This window comes from Lycium barbarum, chromosome 9 (assembly GCF_019175385.1).
Source record: "Lycium barbarum isolate Lr01 chromosome 9, ASM1917538v2, whole genome shotgun sequence".
NCBI lineage: Eukaryota > Viridiplantae > Streptophyta > Magnoliopsida > Solanales > Solanaceae > Lycium > Lycium barbarum.
In genome coordinates, this window is record NC_083345.1 from 16,206,840 (window position 1) to 16,231,544 (window position 24,705).

General features: G+C 38.1%; 2 protein-coding genes across 3 annotated transcripts; one reads left to right on the plus strand and one right to left on the minus strand.

The window, feature by feature from the left end:
• The first annotated feature begins 5,477 nt into the window (after nucleotides 1-5,477).
• Nucleotides 5,478-11,290, plus strand: LOC132608810 (protein DEHYDRATION-INDUCED 19 homolog 3-like). 2 transcript variants are annotated; one of them, XM_060322555.1, is made up of 5 exons: nucleotides 5,478-5,786; nucleotides 7,273-7,466; nucleotides 8,211-8,286; nucleotides 9,066-9,321; nucleotides 10,809-11,290. In XM_060322555.1, exons 1-5 carry the CDS (start codon nucleotides 5,738-5,740, stop codon nucleotides 10,915-10,917), a joined length of 684 nt encoding a protein of 227 aa, XP_060178538.1. In that variant the 5' UTR covers nucleotides 5,478-5,737; the 3' UTR covers nucleotides 10,918-11,290. The 2 variants fall into 2 exon arrangements, with proteins under 2 accessions (XP_060178538.1, XP_060178539.1); XM_060322556.1 differs by having other exon boundaries at nucleotides 5,483-5,786; nucleotides 10,812-11,290.
• Nucleotides 11,291-12,700: 1,410 nt separating this feature from the next.
• On the minus strand, nucleotides 12,701-22,270 carry LOC132608809 (uncharacterized). The gene is made up of 6 exons (XM_060322553.1): nucleotides 21,647-22,270; nucleotides 20,421-20,632; nucleotides 13,951-14,236; nucleotides 13,782-13,867; nucleotides 13,584-13,675; nucleotides 12,701-13,469 (listed from the first exon to the last, which is right to left on the minus strand). Exons 1-6 carry the CDS (start codon nucleotides 22,007-22,009, stop codon nucleotides 13,207-13,209), a joined length of 1,302 nt encoding a protein of 433 aa, XP_060178536.1. The 5' UTR covers nucleotides 22,010-22,270; the 3' UTR covers nucleotides 12,701-13,206.
• Nucleotides 22,271-24,705: the final 2,435 nt, after the last annotated feature.

The window sequence follows — 24,705 nt, forward strand, 5'->3', positions numbered from 1 at the left end:
AGGCACATTTTTCCGGGTTGAGCTTCATGTTGTATTTGCGGAGTACATCAAAGGTTTCCTGCAAATGCTTTAAATGGTCCTCTGTTTCCAGGGACTTAACAACCATATCATCAACATAAACTTCTATCGTTTTTCCTATTTGTTCTTCGAACATTCCATTAACTAGGCGTTGGTAAGTTGCACTGGCATTTTTTAGTCCGAAAGGCATGACGTTATAACAGTAAGTCCCATATCGGGTGATGAAGGATGTTTTCTCTTGATCCTCCGGGTGCATCCGAAGTTGGTTATACCCGGAGTAAGTATCGAGAAAACTTAACATCTCATGTACGGTCGTCGCATCGATCATTCTGTCGATGTGAGGCAATGGAAATGAGTCCTTTGGGCATGCTTTGTTTAAATCCTTATAATCGACACACATGCGAAATTTATTACCTTTTTTGGGCACTACCACCACATTAGCAAGCCAGTCCGGGTACTTCACTTCCCGGATAGAGCCTATTTTTAAAAGCTTTGTTACCTCATCCTTCACGAAGGCGTGTTTCGCCTCCGCCATCGGCCTTCTTTTTTGCTTCACCGGGGGGAACTTCCCGACCAAGCTGAGCTTGTGAGTTGCTATCTCTGGTGATATACTTGTCATATCTATATGCGACCATGCAAAGCAATCAGCGTTAGCTCGAAGAAACTCAATTAATTTGCGCCTGAGCTCCGAGGTAAGCCCCGTGCCCAGGTATACCTTTCTGTCTGGTAAGTACTCGAACATGATGATCTGCTCCAGCTCCTCTACGGTTGACTTGGTCGCGTCCGAGTCATCCGGCATGACAAAAGATCTGGGTACCCCGAAATCATCCTCTTCATGCACTGGATCTGGCCCGGTATACTTTGGTTGCTATTGGGGGACCTCCCCTCCGGTTACACCCTTTTCTTCCTGAGTCGGCTCCTTGGGCCGGGGCGCCACCTCCTCTACTGCGAACATTTCCTTTGCTGCGGGCTGCTCACCTCGGATGGTTTTCACCCCCTCCGGGGTGGGGAATTTCAGCAACTGATGCAGTATTGAGGGTACTGCCCTCATGCTATGTATCTAGGGTCAGCCCAATAATGCATTATACTTCATGTCCCCTTCGATCACATAGAACACTGTTTGTTAAATGGTGCCATCCACGTTCACGGGCAACGAGATCTCTCCCTTCGTGGTTTCGCTAGCCATATTGAACCCGCTGAGTACCCGAGCCACCGATATGATTCGATCGAGCAGCCCTAGCTGTTCGACCACTCTCCATCGGATGATGTTGGCCGAGCTACCTGGGTCAACCAAAATACGTTTAACCTTAGTTTTAAAGATAAGTATAGAAATCACCAATGCATCATTGTGCGGTTGAATGGTGCCTTCCGTGTCTTCGTCATTGAAGAAAATAGAGCCCCCGGTTGAATGGTCTCGAATGCGTTTTTCACGAACAATAGAAACCTTTGTCCGTTTCATTACCGGACCCCGAGGGGCGTCAATACCCCCAACTATCATGTTAATTGTATGCTGGTGTTCGACCGGCTCGGCCCTTCGATGAGCTTCCCTTTCCTTGTAATGATTTTTGGCTAGCTCGCTCAGCAGATCTCAGAGATGACCGTTTTTCAATAAGCGGGCTACCTCTTCTCTAAACTGGCGGCAATCCTCGGTTTTATGGCCATGGGTTCCGTGATACTCACACACCACGTTCAGATCCCATTAGTCTGGATCCGACCTTAGCGGTTTCGGCCATCTCACGTCCGGGACGCGGCCGATGGCCGAGACGAGGCCTGAAGTACTGACGTTGAAGTTGTACTCCGAAATCTTCGGTGGGCCCTTATTACCGGCAGAACTTCCGGCATCACTCCTGAACGAGAGCCCCCGACTACTGGTCGGTCGTTCGACCTGCTTGCTGCCCCGACCCGAGAAGCGGCTCGGGCTTTCCCTTGACTTTTCCGACCTAAAATTTTGTCTCTCCGAATAGGAGTATGGTCGAAACCTTTCCCTCGACGATTCGGCCTTTGCTCCATAACCCTTCTTTGGCTTTTCAAAACTTCTATCCATTTTTACAGGGACCGGGGGGAACTCGAAGTGATCATCCTCCACCCGATTCTTCGATTCATACCGGTTATGGACATCGGCCCATGTCACAGCCTCGTATTCCAGCAAATTTTCTTTCAATTTGGCCGAAGCAGTTGAACTTAGCATGTTGAGCCCCTTTGTGAAAGCTTGTGCGGCCCATTCTTCTAGAACCGGGGGGAGTTCCATCCGTTCCCTCTGGAACCGATTGACGAACTCCCGCAGTAACTCATCGTCCCTTTGGGTTATCTGGAAGATATCGGCCTTGCGGGCCTGCACCTTTTTGGCACCGGCATGAGCCTTTACGAAGGCATCGACGAGCATTTCGAAAGAAGTGATCGAATGCTCGGGTAGGTGGTCATACCACGTCAACGCCCCTTTCGACAGAGTTTCCCCAAATTTTTTCAACAACACTGACTCAATCTCATCTTCCTCCATATCATTGCCCTTTATGGCACAAGTATATGAGGTCACGTGCTCGTGTGGGTCCGTTGTGCCGTCATACTTCTGTATATCGGGCATTTTGAACCTCTTCGGGATCATTTTCGGGGCTGCACTCGGAGGAAAAGGCCTTTGGATGTACCTTTTTGAATTCGGCCCCTTCAACAAAGGTGGAGCCCTCGATATCTGGTCCACCTAAGAATTGTATGTCTCGACCCTCTTCTCGGTTGAGTCTACCCGTTTCACCAAAGTTTCGAGCATCTTTAGAACCTCGGTAGAGGAGCCGGCTCTGGAGCCGTCGCTCTCAACCATTCGCGTCTCGTTTCTTCCGATTTCGGCAGTACCCTTTGCCTTTTACGGCTTTGCTTCACCTTTTCCGCTCTGCAACTGGACAATTGTTATTCCTTGCTCGGCGATTTCCGCTCTTTGTTCCTGCAATATTTCAAAAATTAAACGTAAGTTAACACCGTCGTTTGGTGCGTCCGGTTCTCTCCGGCCCCGGGTCCGTGACAGCGTAACGGAATTGTGAGTATTTTAGAGGATCAGTGGCCGGTGGGGCGGCATTCTCCTGGTCCACGGTATTTTGTCGGTTGAGCCCTTCCCTCAAATCGACGAGGTTCGGGTCAGTGGGATTTGGCAATCCCCGTAGTCCGCTGCCTTCATTTTCCGCCACAATCTCGGTGTTGTTAACATGGCCGAATTGTTCGATGTCGGCCATTTAGTCCGTTTTCAGATGTTTTTGGTTTTGATGAATATGATAGAAATCAAGACCAAAGATCACTATTATCCTAGCCCCACGGTGGGCGCCAAACTTTTTACCTCGGATTCGGATAATCAATTAAATTTGTGAGTGGGTATAGGATATGTGCTTGGATCTTGACGTGTATTTGGAAGAGAAAATATGTGTATGAGCGTTCTTCAATAAAATGGCTAATAATGACAATGATCTATGAATGTAAACGTTTATAAGCAATGTGGGGCACTTGATAGAAGATACACGATAACAATGGAAACATATGATCTCGGCCGAATCAGATATTTAGAGAGAGAGAGATTACATATATGAGTCTTTCTATTACAAATGTTCTTGGAAAAATAGAAGAGTCAACCCTTACAAAGGAGGGGGATGTGCTCTATTTATAGCGTGACCTCCATGGGTTTCATACAATGTGAATTAATAAAATAATAGTAATAAGGACAGCTCTGAACGGATTTGGTGGGATTAGACTGACGGCGCCGTCTGACACACGCATGGTGGGTAGTTGACCATGACAGGACGCTATTGGCGCGTGACTCGCATGCAACGGCCACACGGACCAATGGCTATGCGGGCCAACAGCTATACGGACCAATGACCACGAACGCTCGGGTCACCGGACTTGGCCGTTTCAATGACGAAGAAGGCAGATCAGTCGGTGTCCCTCGCTTAGCTCCGGTCCAAGCGTTCCCCCGGCCAAGGGCGAATAGTATCCGGCGCATTCTCATTCCTTTCTTCCGCCAGTTCCTCGTTCCACCGGTTTGCCTCATAACCGGTTTTTACCGTATACAAAAGGTACGACAAAAAGAAAAATAAAGTTCTTTCCTTGCATCTCCAAATGTTTACAGTGTTTTTGGAGCATCAAATAAAAAAGATCGCAAAATGTACCTTTTATCAGAAATATAATAGAGGTAAATACTCAATATAAATTAATCTCCAAGACCAACATAATAGTTGTGGATACATAAATAAATTTGATTGCAGCTCTGAAAATAGAATGCAATATAATTCACTATTCCTTTGGTTACATTTTATGCTATAATATTGAACTTGACAAATGGCACTCAGTTTAAAAATTAATTTGACTTATAAATTATATCAACAATGATTGAAGAAAGCATAAAAATAATAATTAAAAAAGAGAACAAACAATACATCAGAAAGATAAGCTTAATGCATATACAGCCCCTAAACTTGCTCTTTTTTTCATTTTGGTACCTCGACTAAGTGTTGTTTCTATTGAACCCCTGAACTCATCCTCAAGTGTGTCTATCAAACCCTCTAAATCTGATTTTTGATAAAAGCAAAAATTAAATTGGTAATGAAGGTGAAGTAATATTTTAGACGTGTGGTAAGCTATTTTTTAGGTCATGGATGTATCGGTTTCTGCTCTTCCAATGTCAACTTAATTAAGAGCTTACTCTTTATTTCCCTCTCAATTATTGTTAATCTTAGCTAAAAGATGGCGTAATTAAATTAGAATATATATTAACATGTTACTACATTGAAGATAAAATACTATGTAAGAGAGATTATGTTAGATAAAACACACTAGAGGACGAGTTCGGGGATTCAATAGAAATAATATTTAATTAAAATGTCAAAATAAAGAGAAAAAAAAGGCAAGTTTAGGGAGTTTCATATGCATTAAGCCAAAAGATAATGAATGACTTAATAAAATTAAACTATCGAAAGTTGTAAAGTTTTGAAAATAAAGTAGTGTTGTCATACACTTCAAACAATTCCAATAAAGAAAGGGTGACATTGAGTATATTATTTTAACGGAAAAGGGCCAAAATTACCCTGAACTTTGAAAAATAGTTTATTCATACCCTTCGTTATACTTTAGGGCCAATTATACCCTTACTGTTATACTATGAGGTCAATTATATCCTTATGTCTAATGGCTGCCACGTGGCATCATCCCAGTCATTCAAAATTATTTTACCCTCAAATAATTTTTTACCCACTAAAATAACTCAACCCGACCCGAATTTTTTTTCCAGCCAAACCGATACGGATTCTTTTTTTTTTTTGGTGGAAAAATTATCTATATTAGTTTTGCGGATAATGTGCGAGACACGTTCATAGAAATTAGTAATATTAAAATGGAGAAATTAAGAATAAATAATAGTATTATAATGAAAAAAATGTAAGATCAATCAAATCAAGTCACCAAATAAACAAATGGTATATTATTTGGGTCCCAACCAAGGTACTCGAAGGAGAGAGTTGACCAGAAAACGCGGGAGTCGACGGGTATTTCCGTACCCGACCCGAATACCAAATTTCTTTCCTCCTCCTCGTCTTCTTCTTCTTCTATTGGTCTCAATAGTATTTTTCACACATAACTAATTTTTCTTTTTTCCCTAAACAGTGCCCTAAACCCTTTTGTGTATACGCACAGGTTCCATTTATAGGATTTTAGGTTTCTTTGTATTGTACAGGTAAACTCTTCTTAAATGGATGATCAAGATGACGATTGGAAAATTCTTCTTTCTGCTTTAAAGGGTACTTCTTTTTAACCTAATCTTGTAATATTTGTTTGGTAATATTTTTTTTTATTGTTTTAGAGCTGAATCGAACAAGATTAATTTGTTCTATTACATATATGTGGGAAGTGTAGTTTTAGTTGTTTTGATTCTTCTTATACATGAAAAAAAGTACATTTAAAATGTTGGTCAATTGAATCTTGGAAATAAAAAGTGTCAGAACTGTTTAGGTCAAGGTAGTAGTATTTTTTACAACAACAACAACATAGCCAGTGTAATTACACAAGTGGGGTCTTGAGAGGGTAGTGTGTACGCAGACCTTACCCCTACCTTTGTCAGGTAGTAGTGTTTATAGTTCTTTTACTTGTAGGCACTACATGTGTTGGCATAATCATCTTGAAATCTTTAAAGGGTACTTTTTTCAATCATCTTCTTGTAAATGGAAATCCATGTGCTATTTCCGTCTCATTTTTGTTTGCAATATTTTGATTGTTTTGGAGCTGAATCGAACAAGATTAATTTATTCTTTGAAATTTAAATTACATATGTGGAAACTGCGTTAGTGTTATTTTAGTTGTTCTGGTTCTTCTCATAGATGGAGAGGTCGATATTTAGGGTAGAAGGTTAATGGGTAGTGGGGCGCATTTCTTTTCACGTGAAAAATTACATTGTAAGGTGTTGGTCAATTTTGCTAATTTGAATCTTTGAAATAAGAAGTGTCAAAGAGTCTAAATGCCTTATGTTTTTGTATAGTTGGGTTTACTTGTCCCCAATAGATTCCCCTGTTACCTTTATGAACTTTATCAACTCCTTAGCTCTTAACTAGACATGTACTGGAGATGATAAGTTCCTTTTGCTACTCTACTTCTGTAACTACTATGCATCTACTTGATTGATGCCAGCAATGAAATTACTTACTTTATCAAAAAAAAAAAAGTGTCAAAGAGTTTAGGTTGAGGTAGTAGTACTTATTGTTCTTTTCTTTTTCTGTGTATTTTTACTTGTATGCACTACACGTATTGCAATAATCATGTTGAAACTTTAAAGGGTACTGTTTTTTATTGGTATTCATGTTGATAGAAACCAGTGTACTATTTCCGTCTCAATTTGGCTGGCGATTTTTGATTATCTTACTGAGTTTAGGATCTGAATCGAACAAGATTAGCTTGTTCTTGGAAATTTAAATTAGATATGTGGAAACTGCCGAAGTGTAATTTTTGTTGTTCTAATTCTTCTCATGCATGAAAAAGTACATTTTAAGATGTTGATCAAATTCACTAATTTGAATCTTGGAAATAAAAAGTTCCAAACGGTTTAGGTCGAGATAGTCGTATTTACAACAACAACAAACCCAGTATAACCGGTGGGGTCTGGGGAGGGTAGAGTGTACGCAGACCTTACCGCTATCTTGTGAAGGTAAGCGAGGTAGTAGTATTTATGTTCTATTTTTTTTTTCCTGTGTGTTTCTACTTGTATTGGTATAATCATGTTGAATCTTGAAATAGATGGTGGCGTGTTTGTTGGAGAGGAGGAGGACGAGGACGAAGAGGAGGATGAGGACGAGGAGCGTGACGATGAACATGTTAACAATGATAATGTAAAGACGGATTTGGCATGCCCGTTTTGTTCAGAAGATTTCGATATGCTTGGATTGTGCTGTCACATTGACAGCGAGCATCGCATAGAGGCCAAGACCGGGGTAAACCATACCTATATTTTCTTTCATTTTCATGTTTGGAAGGATTCTTGGCTTTGTCTTTCTCTTTGATAATTTTCAGAAGAGTTGTTGCTGTTGAAGGGTTTGAAATAGGATTGGGAGACTTAACCATTAGAGGCTATTTTCACATGTGCCGTTGATGGAGACCTTAAAGGTCATTAGTTGTTGATCGCATGACTGCCTTAGACTTTTAGATAAGCTGGTTAAATTAGGTAGAGGTATTGAGTTTGAGTTTCACCTACCTATCATAAAGAAATATTTCCAGGTATTCGTGAAAAAGAAATCAGTTGCAAGGGAGAGAGTGTGGTGCAGACCTAAATAAATAAGTAAAATGTTCTCCTGTAAACTTTTAAATTAGAAGGCTCACTCAATAAAATATGACCAACAAGTATGGAATTACACACTTGTCAAGCAAATGAGAGGGCTTTGGGAGAAAGGCCTTTTTATTTAATTTACACTGAGCTGAAATCCAAAATAGTACTTCTTTCTCTATTTGATGATACAGCTTGGCAAAAAAAAGACCTAATCAGGATTCAGGGAAAAGCTAACTACGCCGATTATGGGCCATGCTTCAGTTTTGTAATCTTGGGAATTTGACACAAAATCCTTCAATTGGTTTGGCAAGCTAACTTCAGTGTTGCGTGAAATTATCTGATGACCAATGTATTTTCAGCCTTAGCCTTTTTAAGTCTGAATTTTTCATAATCGGTTTTTCTTTGTCTTCAGATATGTCCTCTATGTGCTACCAAGGTGCGAACGAATATGGCTACACATGTCATCGTGCAACATGAAAGTATATTAAAAATATCCTTTACTTCCTTTATTCCAATTTATCAGCTTTACACGTTCATAGATATTGTAAGGAATTATTGACTTTTCATAGCCAATCGTAAGAGAATAGCAAATCAAGCTACTGCAATTACTCACTACTTGCATATTCTCTTGGTTGCAGTGTATCATGAACTCGTACTTATTCTTTATAGTTAATTGGGAAGATAATATCGATTTTTTGGGGGTTGAGTGCCAGCTGACTTGGTGAGCTCCCTGCCTTCCACAGTTGAGGTGGAGGGTTCATTCCCCATTATTAGTAGCATGCCTCTCCTCTTTTCCCCTTCTCCCTCCCTGATGTATTTGAAAAATATTATAAAGTTAATATCGAATCTCCTATGTTGGTGTCTGGAATAATGAACTTGATATTTGCTTATATGGTTAACTGTCATGAAGTAGTCAAACTTTTGCTCTTTGCACTGTCTGCATAGTTCATAACCTCCTAACGTCTTCCTCAGTCACTGCATGTAGCAAAGGAAGTGATTAATGCCCTTCCTTCTTTTTTATCTCAGTGAAATTAAGTTTTTTTAATAATGAAGCACTAAAATAAGTTTGCTGCTTCCAAAGGTTATCAACTTTGCCATCTTTCCCTTTTCAATAAAAAAAAACTTTGACCTCTTTCATGTTTATTGGTTTATTCGAGTTACTTCCTTGAGCATGAATTTGCATCATTCTTTACTTTAGGAGAAGTGTTATATTCTGTTTGTCATAGAGCATTTGGAGCTTTAAGTTGATTCGCCTTAACACAAGCTTAAGCACTTAGCAAAAAGAAACATCAAAATGGTAGATCTGTCTCAGCCCTATCCTTACTGAGGAAAGAGTTGCTGAGTGCTTACTTGGAAAAGAAGTCCAGCCATGTTAGTCCTTCCTTAAATACGGGAAACAACCAGTTACTTTTATCATTTGTCGGCAATCAGCAGCCTGCCAAAAGATTTCATACAAGACAGTCCTGCACTTCAGCCGAAGCAAGTTTATCCAGGAACAGCCTAGATGACCATATTGGTGAAAGGTAAGAAGGTTGTTATGATTTAATTTCAACAGTTTCTTCATGGTTTGTTTCTCTGTGTCATCTCTTAGCATCTGCGAATATCAAATGACACCAATTATTATCATGAAGAAAAAAGGACAAATTAGTGGACAAAAGAAAGCTGGATCTATAGGATTAAGCACATAATATTCTACTATTTATTAGAAGCTTGTTTTTTGTCAATTATTGTCACTGCGAACTAATTGACGAACAACAGATTGTAACTAAATTTGAACTTAGAACCAGACTTGAACTGATCTCTGAGATAACTGGAGTGCACAGGCTTGATAGATAGCTAACTACTTATAGGTTCGTGCATTCGGCAATAATAAATCCCTCAATCTGTCTAGTTAAATTTCATTAAGTGGAGTTCATGGAAATGAATGAATATCTGTATTGGCCATTGTTGCTTGGATATTCTTTTGATTGCTGCTTATTGTAATTGTATGCATTACATTTCTTGATTTGTGCAAGAAGTGAGCTTAGCAGTAAGTAAGATGAATCTGAGAACTGAGGCCTTAGAAATTTTGCCTGTGCTGGATTTATAGGAGTGCTTTACATATATCTCAAATTGTGAGAGAAAACTAAGTCCAACCATTTGTAGGGAGTCAGATAGGAATACCAATCCCTGATCGCTAAGTTTTTGGATTTTGTATTTTCCTTGGGGTAAAATGCTCTAGATCCATTTGCTACAAGGTAATATGCTTCAGTCAGTAGATTTTAACATATAGGCAACTTCGAGAACTCATCCTTTGTTGTGATTTCTCCCAAATTATTCACTTTCTTATCACAAGTGAACAGTAGGGCAATAAAAAAGGTGATTTATGCATTCTTCTCTTTAAATTTGTCAGAGAGTTACTGTTATCACCATTTAAGTTATCCTCCCCAATCTGTTTAGCACCAGGAAGCACGCCAAGGGTAAATCTGATACCTGATGCTTTCATCCAATAGTTTGCTCCTCCTTTTCTCCCTTACTATATTTGTGGCCAGATTTCTTCTTGACCTTCATCATCCTTCTTCAGTTTGTCCTATCATCCGTTTAACGCCTTCCTTTTTCTAATTTGTCTTGTCATTTGCAATTCATTAGCCCTGTAGGAAACATCCTCCTGAACTAAACCTTAACCGACAAAGAAGCTGGTCTATTTTTAACTCTGACGTTCTTTTCCTTCAATTAGCAAGAGGAGTATCTTTTTTTTTCACGAGTAACTCAAGTATAGGTGGAAATTATGATTATTTGAAATGAACATGGCAGGAAGCAAAATCTTGTGATGATAGTGTACATCATAATTGCTACATGGAGTTAAATTTTGGAACTTCAGTTGTTTTGAAACTTTAGCTGTATCTTTTCTTGACTGGATGATTGCTACATGTTATCGTAAGAAGCACGTATCATCTTTTTTATTTCCTGCTATTTCCTAGCTTTTATGTGCCTGGATGAAAAATAGTTGACTCTCTTTATTTCATTCAAGAAGCTCCCAAGCATTTCCTTCAATGGACAAGGATCAGGAAGAGACGGTCCAGAGATCTGAATTTGTGAAAGGACTTTTGTTCTCCACCATACTTGACGACTGTCTATGAGGCTGAACCATGCTGCTTCTTTTCCGTTCTATGGCTAAATAGCACAGAAGCTCTTTGAAGATGCTCCTCGAGTAAATTTACTAGCAGCTAGAGGCTGTTAGATGGAGTTAAAGCTGTCCTCGCCTCCTATTGACTTGCTCCCATTTGGATGACGTGAGTGCTTATGCAAAGATATGTCCAGTTAATATGCTTTAACACAAGAACCTGTTTCGATTGACGTGACTTTGGCATGCTATTTCTTTTTCCTTCTTTTTTGCCTTAGCTGATATAGCTTATACTACATCATCTTCTTGACTATCCTGACTGAAAATAGTTCTTTAATCTTGTAGTCAGATCCAAAATGATTGATTATAAAGAAGCATGCTTGCGGTCATTGTCACATTCTGCAAAAGAAATTAGATGTGATTCTTTCGATTCATTGTGATGACTATCATGTGCAAGTTTCTTCAGCTTTATTGTTGTAGTCCTTTGCTTCATGCTACGTTATCCTCATGTAGTCTCAAACCAGAGTGAATAAAAAGGTTCAGTGGGGTTATGACTTGAAAGTCTTTTGCGAGTTTATCTAACATGAGTTCTATAAGTTGGGACGGAGAAGACTCAGGTGTTTTGCATAACTGTGTTCTCTAGCAAGCAACTCCAGTCTATCTATCATGGAGGACTGGTAAGATTTGGACACTTTAACTTTCTGTAAACAATGATGGTGTCGATTCAACATTGTTGAATCAGAGAATTGGATAGATGCTGCTTCCAAGATCAATGCCAACCTGAGTTAGATGGCCGTTTTGTTCTTTTTCCTTCCCTTAGTTTGTGAGATTTTATAAAAAGGAGACAGTTGAGACACTAGCAAAATTATTTTCAATAAATAAAATCGGACAAGCAATAATGCCTTGTAACAGGTTAACTCTCTTTTCACCGGAGTAACTATTTGTCAAAACTCTGCCTGAAGGTCTTCTAGTACTTTAACCAAAATTAATCCATGACTTCAAGTTGTTGGAAGTTACTTATTATATTGGATTAGTGTATTGCATCCAATCAAAATATCTAGTAGTACTAAATATTGGCACCAGCTTATCTATGCCTGATTTTGTTTTAATCTCATCAATCAAAATAAACTGGGAGAATCCTGCAAGTAACTTGTTCTTTTCCTTCTCACGAATCCACTAGTTTTTGCGACCTTGTATATGAAACTGACTACAAGAAGAATTAGCTTTATACAAACAAGAAAAAAAAAGGCAACATAGAGCCACACGAACAAGTCTAGAAGAATTCAAAACAATCTCTTAGGTCATGGAAGAGCATTGTTTTCCTATACCTAAAAGCTTCACCGTTGTTACAAACCCAACAAAATATTGTATGGTTACTGTATAACTTAAAAGGTATTGATCGATAAATCTCTTACCATTGCATTTCCTACTTATCAGTTATTGAATAAAATTCTCCTGCTGCAAAGAAAAATCAACTCCCATGCACCATTCCAGTTAAGACTCTACCAAGCATGCAAGAGAAGAGATAAAAAGAAAAATATGACCCATAAATTTGATCATAATCTATTAAATAGCAGCAAATTTGTCTTCAACACAAACTCAGAAATCATTCAGCTGCTTATGCAACTCTTGGCATGAACATCTATAGCAGTTTGGTAATACTTGGTACCATAGACCAGAGGCAAGCATTTCTGCAACTGAGTTACTGCACGACGTTCCGCGGATCCTCAAGCCTATGGACATCTAAAGATGCAAATTGAAGAACAGAAGGAAAGAAATCACGAGATTGGAATCAGAAATGCAGCATATTGGTTGTATAAATTTGACAAAACTATAAGTACTTCTATCAATTTGTATGTGCAATCCAAAATACAGGTTCCAAATTTTTCATCACTATCACTTGTCAAGAACTTCTGCTCCTGACTGAACAAAGACAACATCCCTATCCATATAAGATCATAATATTTTAGCCACCCAGCAAAGCAAAACAGGCAGGGCAAAGAGGGATGAGGATTCCTGCCACATTTCAGGAAACAATCATAAAGTACAACGAAGCAACTTTTCCACTGTGAGAGTCAAATAGACTCACTCTCTGAGAGTTCTCAGCCCCGTCTGAGCTTTTTCTCCAATTCAAAACAAAAACCTTCCCACCCCTAGAATGGGAGGCTGAACGGAGATATGGATCATTGACCAAGCTTAGTTGGTCAGAGTCTGGGGTTTTAGATCTCAGAACTTTTTAACCAAACTGATAATCTAAACTTCTCCCCCGATGATCAGCAGACAATTAGGAGCATCAAGAGCTGTGTCATCTCCATGGAGAATAGTGCACACGGAAAAACTGGTAATCGGGAAGGATAACCTGCAAGTGCCGAAGCCAACTGTCTGCAGCTTGCAATAGAGAATTTTCTTGCTCGGATTCGTGAGGTCCACATGGACTCAAGATTGAGCCTTTCAGTTTGTATGTAGCAAGGCCAAAGACCGGTAAAGAAATTCTTGAGCATGCATTTACATTTCCAAGAACTTTCCTGCCAGTTGCACCATGGTAGCGTGGTTGAACTGCGTTCAAAGCTGGGAAATGACATAAACAGTACTTCAGAATAAGCACAGGGAAGTAGAAACACACATGCATAAAACGAATACATGATTCTGTCTGTTGTGCAACATAGAGTGGACAGCACGTACCTCTGGATTGTGTGGACAAAGAATGAAAGGTGAGGAAAGAAGCGTCCAGATCCCGCAATGTGGAACCCACAGGTATTCTATATATTGGGTACCTACAATAGACTGGGTCAGTGGCAAACTAAAATGCAAAATAAGAGCTTCAAATATCCTGATCATGTTGCAGATTACTCAAAAGTCCTACAAGGATAGTAAACACACCAAGCTACAGATATCCAACTAGAAGGCAGTAAATCAGAGCTCCTGCACTTCTTCAGCTCTGGAAATTGAGATGCCAAAGCTGCTATCTGAAAAAGAAGAGAAGATTGCTGAACAAAACCATTTAGGACAAAGATGCGGATTCTTTTCAAACACTAACAAAGTGATGTACCTTGTCAGCCAATGGTCTCCGATGGTGTGGTTGCTCATGCTCCAAATACTCAAACATGAGTTGCCCAAGAGAATTAGAAATTTCAGCTTCATCGCTCGATGAACCCGTGACTGCCTTATCTCTCAACGACAGTCTATTTAGTCGCTGCGCATTTTGATTTACAAGGCTATGCTGGTTCCACAGCCCATCGGAAGAGGATTTGGACCGCCTGTCCACTTCACAGTCACTGCTTCCACCACTGCTGGTCTCCCTTGATGAGTCAGCATCACCCTCTTCACCAGGCCTCCTGGACAAAACAAAAGAGCACAAGATATAAGGTAGGATGCATGTTAAATACCCAGCCATGCACATTGAAGTTTTCTTTAGGTGAAAAAAAGAAACATTAGCTAAAATATCCAATTAATACTCGCAATAACAGTCAATCGTACAAGTAAAAAAGGCTGATAATTTGCACCGATCAGTTAATTTTTGTTTCCTGATAAGTAAAATACATAATATGTTAACAAGCTTCTTCGAATTACAGTTTTCCCTGAAGAACAGGTCCAGATAAGTACTAAAAGAACAAGTCTCACCATCATATATGGATGATGTCAAGTCCCAATTAACTTTAGCCACTTCAGTAGTTAAAGTGGATTCTAAAGTTCTGAAGCTAACCCTGTTTCTCACTGAACCATTTTCAGGTGCTGCTCAGGTTCCCATCTCACAAGTCACAGGTATCACAATAAAATAAACCCCAGAACATTGGAAACCTGCACTAATTTGGCATGTGTGTTGGATTACCACGAAATGGTAATATCATGAAACAGATCATGAATCTCTAACATCAACCATTGCGCTAGCCTATGGAAAGTGTCAAACAGATAAAAGGCCCATAGTTGTCTACGCAAAAGTTTGCCTTGGAACCCAAAAGTTTAGTTTCATAAAAAGGATTAGCAGCACCAAGATGAGTTGCAGAAGTTAGTCCAGAAACTTGTGAAAATGATGGGTGCCTCAGAAACAATTTAACAAGCAAGAGAATCACTGAATATCCTATCCAGGTAAGCTTGTAGGATGACATCCACCCGCATTTTATAACACACCCTCCACAGAGCAGAAAGTAATAGTAAAATAATGAGAGCACAATGCATCTACTTTCAGGAACTCGTGGTAATTCAATCGAATAAAAAATGCTTTAAATGGTTAGTGAGATGATGTGAAAGATGTTAAAATGTCGCTAGTAGTTGAATAATAATGAAGCTAAAAGGGCATCCAGACTGGAATTTCAACAGTGCTCAAACAAGTCATGACAAATGTGATAAAAAACTTGTGGTTGCAACATAAACAACATGCTACTCCATCATTTCATTATAACTTTTTAAGATTAACAAGTATCAGAAGAAAGAGCAGCAATTACAAGCAGCATACATCAACTGACCACGAATCAATTCAAAGATCAAATGGAACTTTGATTTGTTCATGGAATGAGTCAGCTAAACACAGGGATTACTGCTGCTTGGTTACTTCTAGTTCTCCAAGAAGTTTTTCCACACAGCAAGTTACAAGCAGATTTTAATCAACACAACAGATTTAACTAGTGCAATATGATAATATTACCTAGTGGAGTATTTTTTTTTTTAATCATATTACCTGATATTTTTGTCATTAACAATACAAGCTTGAGTTTGTGGTGAGTATGATCAAGAGAGAGCAAGCCAGTGAAACACTGCATATCACTGCTACTTGCTACTTTCATTTCTGATAGATATTTTTACACAAACAAGGTTTCTTTTTTGGGCCTATAATTGACAACCGGCAAATGAAAGTATCCGACAGCCCTCAAGTGAAACATGAAGGCACTGCTGATGTCATATGAGTATATTAACTACTAGCATTTACTGTTTTTGATTAGTATATTAACTCATATGAGTATACTAACACAATGTTTTGCTTAAGAAATAATCTTCTGTATTGGAGAACGCCAGGAACCATAGAGGCCTTTAAGGATTCTCATTAAGGATGCCACATGCATTATTCAGATAAGTCTCACTTTTCTTTTATGATTTATCTTCGTAGGTCTAGATTTCAGGAATCATACCAACTCAGATTCAGTCCAAAAATTTTAAAACTTTTTAATACCGACAGTCCAACACCAAGCAAGATAGATATTTAAAGGCATCCATCAAATTTGTAACCTCAATTCATTTTCGAAGGCAGAATATGCAAGATATGTAAGAATATGCAAGACATATTTGTGCTTTACTAGTATAGAAAAAACTCCATAACATTACAGCATATGGTTAGAATGCATGCTCGCTCGCTGATTCAATTGCAAAACCGGAAAATGTTAACACCACCAAGAACCATCATGAAGGTAAATCGTAAACAATTTAATGCACCCATGAAGTTTGGTATTCTCAATACACTATCACGGCAAAAATGTGAAGTCATTATCTATGCAAGACATAGTTGTAGTTTACTAACAATAACTATGCCTCTATCCAAACTGGTCTTTTGAATTGGTGACTCAGTCCTAACTAGTTGGATTCTATTTGGGACTGTTCTATTTCATTGCTCAACAATTTGACTTAAAAGTAGAGATCTCAACAATGTCATGTCGTCTCCAACGAAATTTAACAAGATTCGTGTCATACATGGAACTAATATAATTGTGGCAATGACTAATCTTAGTTTCAACTAGTTCGTGTCACCTAGTGAATAATTTGCACCCATTGTGTTTTGTTCTTCGCTACGTCCGCATTTCTACACTTGTGGATTACTATAAGAGAATTAGTTAATTACTTAATTTACAATCACGGATTTGTCTATGTTACAGGTTAAGTGCATCCATAGCTTCTAGAAAATGGAAAATTGGCCAAATGATTTTCATCGAATGCAACCAAATATAGCATCTATGCTTTTAACTTTTTTGTTCAAGAAGCAGCATAAAATTTTCTATGAACATATATCTACCTTCACAAGGTAGGGGTAAGGCTGGGTACACACCACCCTCCCCAGACCCCACTTGTGGGATTTCACTGGGTATGTTGTTACATCGCACAGCCACAACACGTATATGAGATTATCAGTCCAAGAGTTAGAGATCATAGATAGATGATGTGGACGAAATAATGGACTGCAATATAAAACATCACATGCAATTTAGTAAACCTTTTAAGTTATCAACAGAATAAATCTCTATCCTAAGCAAATTTACACGGAGTAATATAACGATCCCTGCTTCTATTTTAAGGCATCATTGGCAACAAGAAGATATTCCCATAAATGACTACTGAATAGCAGTTAGTGCCTTAACCAAACTTCAACATCATAAAATCCATGATTTCATGTGAATCCTATTCCCTCCGAAGCTTCTTTTCGGCCTAATCATCTCAACACCCAACTTTTGGTATGCACAGTTATTAAAGTCCCTTGGTAAGGGGGTGACTTCTTAAAGAAATGAAAAGAACCAAAATGAAAGGTTGTTGCTATACTTTTGGAATATTTCTATTGCAATGGTTCATTTCTCTGACCATTATGCGGCAATGGAACAATCATAACATGTGACGGCTAAAGATGTGAATCTGACAGCCAAAAACTTAGAGAAATAGGAGGATTACATATACTAATTGGTGCTTCATGTGTAAACACTCGTCCTTTCTTACTGCACTGTCAGGTAGCAGCACGTCCATGGTGGGAGATCTTAAGATGGTTCAGGCTACAATGGACTATGTAGGGTACTGTGAAGACTGAAGAATGCATTACTGGGCCTTTAGAGGATGAAAAAGAAGACATTGGCTTTGCGTGTTGCTCCATAAGCACTATTGTGGATAATATGGAGGGAGAAAATAGGAGAGCTTTTGAATGGAAAGAGCTTTTGAAGTGTATGGAAATCTATTAGAATCCAGTGGAATGAATTCTGGGCTAATGTAGATATCATAGTGGGTGATGGCAGAAAACTACTTTTGGGGTAAATCACTGGATTGGTCATAACAACCTACAATCCACTTTTCCTGACTTATACTCTATAAGCCTCCAAGCTCAAGCACAAATCAGTCAGGTCTGGAGTCCTCAAGGTTGGGATCTTATTTTCAGAAGAACTCTCAATGATTGGAAAATTGAAAGCCTAACCAACATGCTCTAACTCTCAGCTTCCTTTGGAGGAACTTCAGCTTATCCTGACAGACTCAATGGAGATTGAACAACAAAGGAACTTTCTCTGTTAAGTCTGTTTACTGGAACCTCAACCATGGATCACCCCCGATTGAGATTTGGCCCAGGAAACTCATTTGAAAAGTAAAAATCCCTTTCAAGGTCTCTTGTTTTGCTTGGTTGGTTGCAAGGAGGGCATGCCTGGCCAAGAGAAATCACAAAGAAGAGGTCTTCAGATTTGTTCAAGATGTTCCTTATGTGGTCAAGATGGTGAAACCAATAAGCACATTTTCTTACACTGCAAGACAACTACAAATTTGTGGCACATGTTCTTTTGTACCATTGATATTAATTGGACTATGCCTAATACTACTAGTGGAGCTTCTCAAATGCTGGAAGAGTGTAGGGAAGAGAAGTGGAGAAGAAGACTGGTGGCAGATTATCCCAGCTTGTGTATGGTGGACAATATGGAAGGAAAGGAACTCTAGATATTTTGAGGATACTAGCAGTTCTATCCAGAAAATTAGGATGCCTTGTCTAAGGCCTCATTTGTTTGCACTTAATGAAGGTCTGAATCTTAATCATTTAGATCTCAGCCATTAAGTGTGTTTGTTTTTTAAGCGTGAATCTTAATTATTCAGATCCAGCCCATTAAGTGCATTTGCTTTCTTCCTTTTTAAAAGCTCTAAATGAGTCTGAATGCAAGTCTTAACACAATTCAGACTCTTAAAATAAATTCAGCACTATTTCCGCCAAATTTCAAGCTTCCTCGTCTTCTTCCCTGCAAAACAATTTCACGCCTCACTCTCCTATCCAACTATCAATCGGCAACCAAAACCTTTTTCCTCTTTGATAGATAAAATTCTAAATCCTTAATTGTTTAGTTGATGTGTGTCTACCTAAGTTGCTCGGACTTGGGTGCGGGTATCCGACACACATGGGGTACGAGGGTCGGATTCGATCTAAATTTTAAGATTCGGGGGTACGGATCCAAGTATGGATATGAGTGGTGGGATTCAGCTAAAAAAATTCAAATTATAAAAATAGAGCTATAAAGATATTCTAAATTTTGAGAGATATATGTGGAAAACTTGCATGTATGTTGTTTGAATTCAATCTTTCATTTTACCAAGATGGGAGTTTAAAAAAAACATAAATTAATTGTCAAATAATCAACATGCTAATAATTAATTTAGATGCCTACTTCCTATAAGAAAGAAAACATTTATAAATAGCAAATATTGACCAAGAGGAAAAGCTATGAAGGATTGAAGGTAACCCCCCCCCCCCCCCCCCAAAACAAAATTTGTGCATGGACTCTGGCCAAAGCATCTGATGTGGATTGACCGAATCCCGCACCCGCAACTGAGTCGTGTAGCCACAGGTTCGGCAGCAAAAATGAAGAGTCCGTGCAACTTAGGCATCTACTACTATTACTTGATAATATTGTCACCATGTTCTGGAGAAGATCTTCATTCAACTTTATTCCTCATCTATTTTCCTTATTAATTTATTTCTTTGTTTCGTTTTGGCTAAGGTATAGAGGACAAAATCTAAAAATATGTCATATAATGTCTAAAAGTTAAAGAATTCCTTCAGTAATCACTTTCATAAAATTTACTCTATTTGTATATATTCAAAATATTAGATTCTATGAAAATATAATTATATTTTGCTCAAATGAGATATTTCTATAATATTTTTATTGGTATAATGTTTAATTCCTAATTTTATCTAAATTTTATATCGATTACGTTTAAAAGATAAATTATGCACATTCAGCTACTGAGAACAAACTGTCTCAATCATTCAGTGTTCAGATCTAGAGACACATCTGAATATTAAGATGTGCATTCAGATTCAAACGTCTTAATCTTAATGCACATCTTAATATTCAGATTTAGATGTCTTAATCTTAGACCTAGTAGATTTAATAGGATAAGTGTAAGTTTTTTGTTGGCTGCTCCTCATACTTTTGTTGCACAATTCAGCTTCCTTTGTACCTAAGTTTTCCTTTTACTACAAGTCGTTACCAAAAAAAAAAAAAAAAACTGAGGAGTAGCCTCCTATTTGATAAGAAATGGAAACAATCTGATATCTTCATGTCAAGGAACTAGCCAATTGAAACAGTTAGAAAGACAAATTAGCCAATTGAAACAGTTTGTAGTCCACTCAGACTGGACTAAGCAATTGAAAAAATTAAGAAGAATAGTTAAGTGGACACCAATTTAGATGGCATTTGAAAGCAGAATAAGCATTAATAGAAATAGCAAATAACTATAGACCAATTAGCAAGACAAATTAGCATGAAGAAACAAAAAGAGCACCAAAAGTTGGCTTACCTAAGGCGTGAAGACGGCTTTGATGGATCTACGTACAACTGGATGCCGGATAAGAAAGGTACATAATATTGTATAATTGAGTCCTTTCCATTCAACAATACTGGTACGCCCACACCATAGACACTCCACTCGCTAAAAGATTCCCAGAGATCCCCCAGGCAATAATACATAGTTGACTCCGCTTCCCTAGTTCTACGGCCTCTTACATTCACCTGTCCATACAAAGCTTGATAAATCAACAAATATTCTTTACTTTGATGCTATTCCATTCTTAGTACTACGAATAAATCACACAATAAATACAAACCAATCAAAAATCTAATTGCACTTGATTCCTAAGTATGAGAACTGTGAAGAAAAAACAAAATCCTGAAATGTAAATGAGAAATCTTAAAATATTGAAAGCAAATTGTTATGTCCCACATCGGTACTGGTTTGTGCTTGGTGTGGGCTTATATAGTCCTGAGTTCTCCCACCTTAATAGCTAGCTTTTGGGGTGTGGTTCTCCTTGGGTTATAACACAAATCAAACAGCATTCACTTCCTAAATATGAGACTACAACTACCTTTGCAACAATTACTACACTTAAATCCCGAACTAATTCAGTTCAGCTCATATGAATCCTTAATATCCATTCTGATCCAACTAGTAAGAGAAACATGTAGCGAAAAATAAAATCTTGAAATCTATAAGCACCTCTCGCCTCATTTGCAAGCAATGATGATTGAGCAGAGCAAAAAAAAAAAATTATTGCTCTAAAAGCTTGTGTTACTTTTTAAAAAAAAAAATGCATTAGCCTATAACTTAGACAATGTATCTTAAAAACAAATCAAACAACATTTCCTTCCTATATATGAGACTACAATTACTCATATATAGGAAGGGCTCTCCTGTTTGATAGGTGGGAGAGCCTATTTAGCCTATAAACGCATTAGCATTTCTTTATTTAACCGATGAGGGAAAATTGACACATAGCATTTTCTCTCGCTAGTTGGAGCGGATTGGATATTGAGGATTCATATCAGTATAACTAAACTAGTTCGGAATTGAAGCGGAGTATAACATAATTGTGTACTCCTGTTTGGTCTATAACATAATTGTGCGATGAAAAATAAGAAATTCAAAAATCTATAAGCATAAAATTTACGAAAACATAAAATGTTGCTGTAAATGAAAAGTATTAGCTTATTTGTCCAACTATAAAACAACTCAAACCCTTGTTATACCTCAGAAAAATGCTGAGCTGGCACAAAAGGAGTAACAGATTCCATCAACCGATCCAAATTAGTAACATTTACAGGCGGCGGCCTTGGCGGTGAAGCCGAACATACGGAGGGCGTTTTCGACAATGTACTAGTCGAATCATCCGAATCCGTACGGTTCGCCGCCACGTCAGCAGTAGCTGCCGCCACATCAGCTTTAGCTGAAGCTCTCTGTAACTGTTGTTGCTGTTTCTGTAACTGTTGTTGTTGTTGTTGTTGTTGTTGTAATAGCATCTGCTGTTGTTGTTGTTGTCGGCGCATTGGTGGGTTATAAAATCTGTCACCGCTGTGGCTTCGCGATACCGCGAAGCTTCCAGAACCTGACATTATTAGTCTCAATTTGTGAGTAGTAGCTGAGCTTAAACTCTTTTTTTTTGTGTGTGTAAATTGGTGAAATTTAGCAATGATTTGTTGAAATGAGATTTGAATTGAAAGTGTGTCAAGGTATTGAAATCTGAGGGTTTGAGTGATTAGGGTTTTTGAGGTTTTGTGGAGGGTTCAAACTTGTTGTTCGGCGTCGATGACTTGTTGATGATTTCGGAGTTTCTGATGGCGGAAAAATAAATAAAAGGAAATTACGTCCTATATGTATTGAGCAAAATATTTAAGTAACATTGGTAATATTAGTTATGTTGTTGTTATATGTAACTCGTATTTTGAGTTTGTTATCCAATTTAACTATAATTCGATCAAAAATTATCGAGAAAATAATAAGATTTTTTTTTTGTCCTTTTCAAGCGATTGAAAACTAAAGAAATAGTTAATATGTTCAAAATAATTATATATTTACAAAATATTATTATTTATATTGTGTGTAAACATCTTTTATACATGAGTAATATGTTATCTATAGTGTTTTTCCCCGTATATAATGTTGTATACGTAATATTGAATTAGGTGCCTTAAAATTTTATTTTGACTGTATATTTTGAGAATTTTCCCCAACAAAATACTACTAGTATTTAAAAAGAAAAAGAAGAAGGAAATAGAAGCCGAGTTGTGGAGTGGATAAAAGGGGGGACTCTGAGTTTGCACTTTCATGTGCAGTCGCTTTGCGACACGTGTGTCAGTGTTGTGCTGCAGCCAATTAAAGACACTGTGATGGCCCATGTTACCTACCCCCTTCGGTACTTGAATATTCGCATGTGCCATTTTTGTACTTCCAGTAGCTAAATGCATATAATAGCCCTCAAATTTGAAGCAAATTGTCAATATAAGCACCTCTATTTCATTCGTAACCATTTTAACACCCTAATTCGACAAATATGTGACTTGTGAATATATAAGTCATCAAAACAAAATGTGTGACTTCTTGTTGGGCTTTAAAGACTTTGGGATGTTGAGCATTAAAGATGAGGTGTAGTGTGAATTGTAAATGATGGAAAATTAAATTTGAAAAGTTAATTTTTACAAGTGAACTTTGAGGGAAAGCAAGACTTGTGTGCTTATACATAGAAGTACATCTTCTAGCTCATAAAGAGTTGAGAAGAAAGTCTTTCATCGCGCCATCATCGTTATGGACCAAATTTATTTTTCATTTTCATTGCTTAATTTCCTTTTTCTAATATTAATTCAAGCAAAATTTAATTTAAAATTTGCGAAATTTTTTTCCAATAGTAATTTTGAACCGAGACGCTGTCTTTCACAAACAGGCAATTATTGTACCTCTTAATGTTGAAAATTCCCGTATTAGCGTAGGTATAAATGTTCAAGGTTGTTGCAGTAGTGCAACCATCTTTTTCGTTGAATCAACTCTACCATGATTGTTGAATAGTCTTCTTCATGATCATAGAACTTCATAGTTCTTTCTTTGATGAATCTTCTTCGAGCATTGTTGCCACACTAGTCCTGAGCTTCTGGCTCGACAAATTTTCTCTAATCGTAGTTCACATTTCGTCTCGTTCTTAAATCAATGTTTTCTCTTATTGCCATGGTTTTTTTCTAGCTTTTGAGTAGATGGAAAGAGTTCTTAGTGAAGAAAAGAGGGAACAAAAAGAATCAGGAATAGTGAAAAGAAGGAATAAGGTAGATGTTCTTCGCTGCTTTATTCTTCTTCTTCTTAATTTGAACTGATGGTAGAGCATTTTTCGGAGGAACATTCTTGTCACGACTCAACCGGAGGGCCATGACGGGTACCCGGTGCTAACCTACCCGGGCACCTCTTATCGTACATTCACATTTACATCTAGGTGAGCCACATAGCTTAATCATACTTTCTATCCATCATTCATACTAATCTCATTGGGCAACAATACATTTATATCACCATCAACAACTATGCCCATATCAATGTACATAAGCCGACGAGGCTATCAAAATGATATACAAAATATAAGCCGACGAGGCTATCAAAATGATATACAAAATATAAGCCAACAAGGCTAAAGACATCTAACCATACACAACTATCTACGAGCCTCTAAGAAGAGTAGGTGACATCATATAGGCGGGACAGGACCCCGCCGTGCCCATGTATGTACACAAAAGAATAATACCAAAAGTTGTAGCTCCAGATGAAATGGAGCTCCTCTATGTAGTCCCGGAGTAAGAAAGCTATGGATCAAGCCTGTCTCCCTGGCCACCTGCAGGAATGACGCAGCGTCCATAAACAAAAGGACGTCAGTACGAATAATGTACTGAGTATGTAAAGCATAATCAACATCATAGTAAGAGCATAAGAAACATCATAAAGATTAGCATAAGAAATAACATAAGATGGGAGAATCGGGAGATAGTAGGGCCATCATCATAATCACTTACTTGTCTTTCATAGGGTCCTTCCGTTTCTATAGCGTGCTCGTGTACATACATATATACATATACATATACATATACATATATCCATATCCATATCCATATTTGTATTCGTATTCATATCCATATTCATATTCATAGCATACCCGACCATGAAGGTTCGGTGTTTCACATACACGACCATGACAAGTCTCGGTGATTATACATACCTGGCCCTACCAAGGCTCAGTGTTATCCGTACCTAACTTTAGTGGTGTGCGCGCAATAGA

What these genes read in the sequence shown, in the direction of transcription:
- LOC132608809 (XM_060322553.1), bottom strand. Translation starts at nt 22,009, where the DNA reads ATGTCAGGTTCTGGAAGCTTCGCGGTATCGCGAAGCCACAGCGGTGAC. An exon ending in AAGCCGTCTTCACGCCTTAG is followed by an intron (nt 14,237 to 20,420) that starts GTAAGCCAACTT and finishes TGTTTTGTCCAG; the next exon opens with GAGGCCTGGTGAAGAGGGTG. An exon ending in GGAGACCATTGGCTGACAAG is followed by an intron (nt 13,868 to 13,950) that starts GTACATCACTTT and finishes CTTCTTTTTCAG; the next exon opens with ATAGCAGCTTTGGCATCTCA.
- LOC132608810 (XM_060322555.1), top strand. Translation starts at nt 5,738, where the DNA reads ATGGATGATCAAGATGACGATTGGAAAATTCTTCTTTCTGCTTTAAAG. An exon ending in TCTTCTTTCTGCTTTAAAGG is followed by an intron (nt 5,787 to 7,272) that starts GTACTTCTTTTT and finishes ATCTTGAAATAG; the next exon opens with ATGGTGGCGTGTTTGTTGGA. An exon ending in GCAACATGAAAGTATATTAA is followed by an intron (nt 8,287 to 9,065) that starts AAATATCCTTTA and finishes TAACACAAGCTT; the next exon opens with AAGCACTTAGCAAAAAGAAA.